The sequence below is a fragment of the Chaetodon auriga genome, chromosome 2 (assembly GCF_051107435.1).
Source record: "Chaetodon auriga isolate fChaAug3 chromosome 2, fChaAug3.hap1, whole genome shotgun sequence".
Taxonomy (NCBI): Eukaryota; Metazoa; Chordata; class Actinopteri; order Chaetodontiformes; family Chaetodontidae; genus Chaetodon; species Chaetodon auriga.
This window is the reverse complement of record NC_135075.1, coordinates 10002700-10011810: the sequence shown is the minus strand read 5'-3', so window position 1 is coordinate 10011810 and position 9111 is coordinate 10002700. Positions and strand designations below refer to the sequence as shown.

At 40.5% G+C, this 9111-nt stretch overlaps 1 protein-coding gene across 1 annotated transcript; it reads left to right on the top strand.

Annotated features, from left to right (window-relative positions):
- The first annotated feature begins 4632 nt into the window (after nt 1–4632).
- ppp1r3db (protein phosphatase 1, regulatory subunit 3Db) lies at nt 4633–5556 on the top strand. The gene has a single exon (XM_076756138.1). The coding sequence runs from the start codon at nt 4636–4638 to the stop codon at nt 5554–5556; it is 921 nt and encodes a 306-aa protein (XP_076612253.1). The 5' UTR covers nt 4633–4635.
- The last annotated feature ends 3555 nt before the right edge of the window (nt 5557–9111 follow it).

Below are 9111 nucleotides of genomic sequence, written 5' to 3'. Positions count from 1 at the left end.
GGGTGACGCACTCTGAGCAGCAGCAGGTGCTGTACCTGTCACCAACACGTGGTGCTGCTGCTGCCTGGGAAGGACACAGTTTACCCTCTTTGATTGGAGAGAACACACAGGCTTCCACTAACTGTCATCCCCCTGGACTTTTTCAGACTTCCTTACGTCACTCAAGTCTGTTTCAGTCTTTCTGTGTTTGTTACATAATTTGCTATTCCATATTACATAAATATTGCCATGGTCTGGCACAGATAAAAACCAATATCTCTGCCTACACTTGAACTGCTATTTCGGTGTAAAAGAAAGACAAAAACAAAACAAATTCTAATACTTAGTTTTGGGCCTCTCCTCACTCCTTCGTTCACACTATACAATGTAACACAGGTGAGGAATATATGCCTGTACAGTATATGTGGCAAGACCATGTCCTCACATACACATAAACACACACACGCACACCCACACACCCACAAGGGCAGTGACTCAGCTGAAAAGTGTCCTTGAGACATGGCTTGGAATGGGTGCTCCAGTGTCTGCAGCTCCCCCCTCTGACTTCTGGATGTAATTTGAATTGTGAAGCAACAGCTGCTAAAGATCGGTAACTGAAGGTTTATGGTGTTTGTACACATATACTGAGGAGTCAAATCAGTCAGTATTAGAATCGTCTTTCGTCTTTTTGAAGATCAGCTTTTGTCAAAAAGGTAAAGTAAAAAACAAAACAAAAACTAGAAGCTAGAAAGACGGAGTGAGAAGGTCTGACATGCATCAGCGTTTGCAGGTTGAGCTAAACTCAGGCCACCACAGTGAGGCAACCTTCACAGCTTTTTGGAATTCCTGAACCTGTCATTACTTTTCATATAAGTCACTGGCCTCTGTCCAAATGTGGGAGCAGTGGCAACTGCTTCTGTCAACACATCTCAGTGTTTGTGATGATTCACTGAAGCTCTCTGTGGTGAGCGGTGAATGAGACACAACACAAAAGGAGGTGCGTTCGTCTTTTGATTCAAGTTTCTGATTCAAGTAAACAAACTGCCATTAAATTGCAAATATTCCAAAATATTTAACAGTGTAAAAACTAGAATGGAAATGTTATCTTGTGTGGATTGTGCAGACTTTAAATATGGAAACAATAGACAGTATCCAACTAGTGCTGTTAAACATTACCTTGCTGTGTACAGTTCTTTTGTGTTTAGTTTAGGCACATAATTCACTAAAACCAACCCTGACACTAACAACACAAGAGAGGTTTATGTTTTCAGGTTTATTCTACAAGATGTACAGTCTGTTTCACATGGTTTTATACAGCTAATGGAACCTAAATGTTAGCTTGTCCAGCAGGTAATGTCAACCAGGTGATACTTTTAAGTAACATTGTGTTATGTTCACACCTAACAACAAAGAACATTTTACTAGTTCTTAAGCTTGACATAAAACATTCTGTTAACGTGACCTTTTTGAAATCTAGTAAAATAAAAATCAGGCTGAGTGATGCTCCCCCATCGGCATGAGGCCAACATTTGGGAGCTGACTAGCTAAATTAGTCAAGGGATAAAATGTTCTATTATGAAAATGCAAATGAAGAAATAATATTAGAGAGTAGAGCTTTAACAATTTCCTCATTTCTCTTACAGTTTACACAGTTTATTTATATGATTATTAAGGCCCTGTTCAATATTGACCACAGTGGTTCAGAGTTTAATATGAAATCTAGAGTCTGATACAAAGATTAAAGGTTGCCATAACAAGTTAACTACTTGCTTCTATTCACTGTGCCTAAATTCACAATTACTTCTGATGCGACTCATTATTTCTATATTTATGTGGCCTTGGCCAGTTTATGCGTATTTGCATACATTTTTCTAAATTGATCGGTAAATTCATGTGTAAATGTGTCTTATTGCCAAGACCTGTTCATTTTTTCCCTGTGGGTCAAAGTCACTTCACAGCCCTATTAGGTCACTGTGACCCAACTGTCACCAACAGCTCACAGCTCAGTCCATTCACCTCAGAGTGGAGAGACATCAAGAGTCAGAGAAGACATGGATGGTCAGATATACCTTGTCGGCAGATTTACTTCCAGGTGGCATAATTATCTGATCATATCCCTGTGATCATGAGCTCTTTCCTAGTTGGCCTCTTGGGAAATAATCAAAGAGAAACTCTTCCTCTCTGCATCAGATATGCTAAGATTAATGCAACGAAATAACTAAATTAAAATTTTCCATGCTTTTGACTTTGAATGAGACATTTAATGCAGATAACCTTGGACCTGTCATACTGGAGTGCAGACTACACACTGAGCTGTATTATTCAACTGTCACTGACCTGCACCTGGTCCAGCAGCATGCCGGCTGTCACCATGCCCAGCCCAGCCAGCAGGTATGAGGGTAGCACCTGGAGGCAGATCACCCTGGATGACTCTCTGGAGGAGGAGGAAGTATGGAGCTTCTCCTCCATCCTGTCAGCACAACTACTGCTGCTGAGATTCATGTCTGGTCTGAAGAGCTGCCAACTTTCTGTGCTCATTCAAAGCAAAGTGCTGCCAACTAGCAGAGCCCACTGTTGTTTGTCTTTCAGCCTGTCAGCCTGCCCTGCCCCGTTCTATCTACCTCCGTGGTCACTCACATACTTAACATCACATTCAAATGCTATTATCGCTCTTACATATTTTAATTAGACAGTTCACGACTCCTTTGAATTAATCTAAATATTTCTCTTTTTTTTACTGTTTAACAGAATGAACTACTTTACACCACTGATTCCACATTTTATCAGTATTAAGACCAAATAAATGGTTATTCCAGCACTTGATGGGGTCACTTTAGTCATTTAGAGCTGTAGCAACACTGTGACTGCAGTGTTGATTAATGTAAGATGAAGAAAAATTGTGCTGTTATTAATTTATAATCAATTCAAATATTCCTGTGGGTACATGAATAATGACCCTTTGTCAGCCAGTAGAGGGCACAAGTACACCTCAGTTTCCCGAAAAACAGAAATACTACTCCACTGCTATGAACAGGAAGTTAGAAGACCTGTAACACCAGCTAAACTCTATTTAATCATTTAGATTTAAAATGACTCTGATCTAATCTTTCTCATGCAGGCCTGTCTGGCTGATTTAAATGAACATGTAGGTTAAACTCCACTTTTATCACTATTAGACACATATGCTTAATGAGCTCCAATCAAACACAAATAAATTGGGAGCGACAGCCAAACACATACCCCCTTCCACTGCTATGGTTACAATATTCCTTGCCTGCAGGATGCAGCATGTGTTGTATGCAGACTCTGAAAAGATATGTGTGTTGAGATTATCAAATAGAGTTTACAAGAAGGCATTCATAAGTTATGAATACCTTCTTGTTCTGAAGAGTTATGAATCATAACTTATTAATTTACTGTTGAAATAAGAATAAAAACTTGCTGAAGTAGACGGAGATTGATCTTAAAGCAATGCAATCTTCTCGAACATTGCTGTGACCAAAACATGATTCAAGTCAACACTCAACTCCATGGGCAGTTTCATATCACTTCTTGCGATTACCTTAAGTTACTCAATACAAGTGGGGCAGACAGTGAAGGGCACCCGCTCTGCTGTAACAAACAAGGTTACTCTAAAGTTAGCTCTGAGCTAATGCTATTGTAATGGAATTTATATGCTAATGTTTAAACATGAATAAAACCAACTGTTCCAAATGAAGACAGAAGGTGAGAGAAGTTGTATAGTGTCATATCCATTCACCCCTTCCATCCAATGAATGCAACCGAATGTCCAACACTTTTCTGTCCTTTTAGCCCACTGTCCTCACTGGCTAGTTGCACACATTTTTTACTAAATAAGTATTATAATACGAGATACTTCCAGGATATTAAGTCAAAATGTTTTTAGTCTTTTGTATCTCAGTGCATATTAATCTGTGAACCCTTCCCTGCAACATTTAGCCCTCAGTCAAAGTCAATTTACAGGAATCTGTTCATTTAAATAGTTGGTCTGACAGCATGTCAGTTTTATGTCAGTAACCGTGAAACAGCAATAAAGCCATTTTCAGAGAACAGACCCTGCCCACCAGTAACTGCTATAAATATTCACCCTACACCTCCCATCCCCACTGACGGTCTCATGTTATATGTCAAGGACTGAGCTCAGACAGTGGGAGTCACAGATTACAGTTTACTCTCCAGATCTGGTTTTCGTTGCAGTCACTGATGGATTCATGTGTTATTTATTAAGTCTTCATTCTAGATCATCTGCTGTCAGTGGCTTGTAATTAGTTCTTGCTCAACATGTTGTGTTTGGTGTCCTGTGGAGTGTTCCTGACATTTGTTGGCAAAGGCAGGCTCTTGTCTGTCATCTGGTGGCAGTTGGGTTTCTAGCAGCTTTACTTACAGACAGCGAACAAGATCAATGCAAGAGGCCAGCTCAACGCCAGAACACAAAAGGTTTGGACCTCCTAGAATATGTTTAGCATGCAGCAACATTACGTTGTTTTCAATTTGAAGTGTTTGACTGATGGTGTTGTCAAATGAGTGCAGTTTTGCTTTGAAAATGAATGATTGTGACAGGATATTTGCATGTGCAGTTTGATTAGATTATGCATTGGTTGGTCTGTTTTTCAAGGTGTGTTTAATGTGATGAACATGGCTGGGGCTTGTGAGAAAAGGCAGCAGAAAGGTTCTGTCGAGTGGAGTGGGACCCTGCCTCAGTTCATCAGTGGCTCCAGTAATGCATCCATCGCTAAAAACACCACCATCCGCCTTCGGGACATTTATGATCCCAAGCCTCAGCCCCCCAAAGCACCAGTCCGGATCCGCCCTCCAGGTCCGAGAGCTCCCCCGGTAAAGGAACTTTATTTGAAGCACAGCTTGCCAAGTGATCCTCCAACCAAGGCGATCATGAGGAGACGAGCTCAGTCTCTTCCGTCGACAGAGAGGAAGAAGGAACTGAGGAGCCTGCAAGTGCGCTTCGTGGACTCATTGGGCCTCGAGTTAGAGGAAGTTAAAGTCTTCAAGGTTCAAGAGCACCCCCTGATACCACAGCATGTTCTGTTCAGACTACTGATGAGCTCTGAACTGGCATTTGGGAAGTCATTGGAGCTGTCCATGCCTTACTTCAAACCTTGTTTCCCTGAGAATGTGGGAGCTCAGCCAGACTTCCTGAAGCGTCTCTGCACTCAGAGTGTGTGTTTGGAGCAGGTCCTGTGTTCAGAGCAGGGGATAACAGGCACTATACAAGTACTTAATTTAGCTTATGAGAAAGAGGTCATAGTTCGCTACTCTTTCACCAACTGGAGAACACTCACACAAACAACAGCATCCTGGGTATCAAGCGGGTGCCGTGCCAAGTCTGAAGCTCTAGGGACAGATGTCTTCAGATTTCGTCTGCCTGTCCCACCCTTCATTTTGCAGCCAGGAGCCATTTTAGAATTTGCCATCTGCTACCACGTAAAAGGATCTAATTACTGGGACAACAACAATGGACACAATTACAAACTGTCATGCCACAGCTACAAGGTGACTGTGCCGAGGGAGTGTGAGGACAGTATGCTGCATTTTACATGAGTGTCCACACGGGGGAGCTGGAACACCTGCATAACCGGAAATGTACTTCTGTTTCCCTTTACCACCAAGCAGTGGTGGAACGTAACTAAATACATAATGTACTCCATGTTTCTACAGTTTGGGGGCACATTGCCACATCATACTGTATTTCTCCTCCACTACATTTGTCTGAAGTTACTGTTCAGATTCAAACTTTACATGCAAAATATCTGATCAGTTCATAAAATTTGTATTATTAAGTGTAAACAACCCAAAAAGTATTACCTAGTTAAAATTAACTGCACCTTCACCAACCCAACGTTAAAATGTTAATGCACATTTACTGCAAGTACATTTAGTTTATCATACTTCTACACTTTTATTAAGTAATATTTTGAATGCAGGTTTTACTTGTAATAAAGTATTACTGTGCATTATTGTGGTCATTAATTAAGTTAAGGGATTTGAATACTTCCCAATCATTTGATTAGTATATGCTTTGAGAAACATTAAAATTTAGTTGTCAGTGAATGGAAACTGCTGCCTTGGTGATTTGTACCAAAAACGTCAAAGAGGAGTTACAGACAGCCACACAGAGACGTTATGAAATCTGAGATATTGTACCTCTAAAACTGAGAGTTTTGTGTATTTCTTGTATTAAAAATGCATGGGTGGAGTGCCCCTTTAAAATGTTCCAGTCTGCTTCAAGTCCTGGAAGGATTTCTGCGTTCCTACTGGGCTTTTATTTAGATTAAGTCCCTGCCACCTCTGTACAGACCTAAGAATTTGCTCACTTTGCACTTTAGCGAGTCTGGTGACCTCATTTAATGATTGACAGTCTGTGTCAAACAGACAATATTGTAGTATCTTAACAAAGGACTTACATGTGATTAAAAATCCAAATTCTTTGCTGATTTCACACAAATGGAGGCGACTTAATGATCTGCTGCTGTTACTGTGTACTTTTCTGCTATGATCAACAGGGCTTGACCTCATTCTTCTGGAGCTTGTTTTGTTTTTACAGGGGGATTACAGGGAGCTGTGGGACCCCCTCTGCTGCACTGTGACCAGCTCCCTTAGATCACCAACAGCACTGACCTTTCACTAAAAAGTTTCCACTGATATGAGAGGCCAGATTCCACAGAACTTTCTGGCAGGCTGCAACGTTTGGCTCATAGGAAGGCATTCTTCCATCTGCTTTAGTCACTGAACCTGTTTGGATGCTTTAAACATGATAGCTGCTGTCTGGCCACCCACAACATTACTGAGCTTGTCAAACCTTAATCCATAATGCACCCATCTGAGAAACTGAAAAAAAGCTGTTGATTAAAGGCGCCCTCTGTGATGAACAAGAGGTCAGCCTTACCTCCAACAATAAAAGTATTCTGCAAAAACTCTTAAACAGGTCCTTAAATACAACTAAACTTAACTTTTCTGCAGTTTTATTATTATTATTATTTTTTAAATCAGTAATAAACACAGGCCTGTACACTATTTTCTATTATGATCTCATGAGAAGCAACAGCATGTTGTCCTTACAAAGGAATGTGGCTATATTAGGAATTAATAAATTAGGGGAAACTGTTTAGGGTTTGGAGAATTTTGATTCGAATCCTATGGGATGCTATAAAATGTCCATGCACGCATGTGACTGAAGTGTTACTCTGCTGCAGCACCATACACTCATCTATCACTCCAGTCACTCCAGGTATGCTGACAGGTCCGTAATTTGAAGCAGTCAGATGTTGCACTGATGGGACAGTAGATGGCACCATTGCTGAATTCTAAGACCCTCCATGTTCCATTCAAAATATAGCAGATGTCGAGGTGTATTTGATTCTTGTTTCCAGACATGGAAGAAGTATTCATATTCTATACTATAAGGTAGCTATGCAACACTGTAAAAATACATGTTGAAGTCCCGCATTCAATAGAATAGCTCCTGTGGCAGGTTATTATGTTATTGGACTGATGTATAAACATGTAAAAAAGTAGTTTAATATTGCTGGTGTTTGATCGGTAACAGTGCATCATATTTTATAAGATAACAATATATTTTGTATGTAAAATCTTAATGTGCAAAGTTCCATAATTAGTAACTATAGCTGTCAAATAAATATAGTGAAGTAAAAAGTAGCAGTCACTTTTTAGAAACACAGTTTAGACAAAGTGAGAAGTAACCTAAAATGGAAACACTCAAGTGAAGTACAAGTACCTCAAATATTTAAACTGCAGTACTTGAGCAGATGTACTTTGTAACCTTACACTACTCTGTTTCTAAAACTCCCACTATTTGAGATCCATGCAACATAAATGTGGTTTGTTTTCACAATTTTTCCTCTTATTTCAGAGCTTATGACTGCGTTACTGAGTGTTCTGCAAAACTCCATCTGCATTTAGAAACATTTGTAATTAATCTATTTAGAAGTTACATACTACATTCTACAGTCACACTCCAGAGAAATGTATGTTGTATTCAGGACTCTCAGAGGGCTCGTCATAACCTGGCAACCCTTTGTTGTGGTCTCTTGCACTTGTCCCTATTGTGAGGTGCAGAAAATAAAAGCATGTTTATCACAATAAACTGTTAAACTGTCCTTTAGTATGTCCTCTTGTTTCTCCTTTTACAGTTGCACCAGAAGCAAGGTCAAACATCCCCTCTGTTCTTCAGGGCTGCTGGGGTTTCATTGCTCTTACATGGTGCTCGTTTGTACGGATGTTCTTCAACAGTCTTGGCTGTCATGTCAGTGTGTTGTTGGGACACACATCCATGCTGCCTCGTAGCGCTGTGTCTTTATTTGGGTCTGTCATCTTGTGCTTTTTGCCGGTAGTTATATAAGAAGCCACCATATTAGGAATCAACATGATGCTCAATAGTGACGTTTGCTCTGGGGACTGGCTGCGAGTGAAATGCAAAAATTGATGCAACATTAAGAGTCCCAGCGATTATGAGTTACATCATTAACACACCATTATGGCCTGTGTGTTTTGGGATGAAAGAACTGTGTCGCTTGTGATATTTGTTCATTGTTAGTCTCAAGGGTGTGACTGATTTCCTCAAATGAATATTTATTTGTAGAAGCAACATTTTGTTCATATAAAGCTAACATGTGGTTCAAAATAAGAGCACTGTGTGCTCAGGGACTAACAGTGACGTTGTGTATTGCTCTTATGCAATGGTGCTAAATTACTGGCAACGTGTCTTTCAGGAATATATGGAAAAAAGAAAATGGTCCAAAATATGACGGGATTTATAATCCAAAGCCTATTTTTGAACCAGAAGGTCATCACGCTTGCAGTTGGCTAAAAACTGCTGAACATATGTTCAGCGTGTGTGTTGGCCTTCACCCATCTGAGGGATACCCTGAAGTCAGGACATCCCCCTCACACCTATGAGAGCATCCCTTGTTCCTCCTACGCAGCGCCACAGGTTACTGGATTGTGCTGGACCGGACTGACCACTGTTAGCTCTCAGCCAATAGCAGCTCATGTCATTACTATAGACAGCAAGCGGTCCTGCAGTCTAGTACAATTAAAACTGCAGCTGCCATCTGCTCCTCCACTCATGCCAGGATG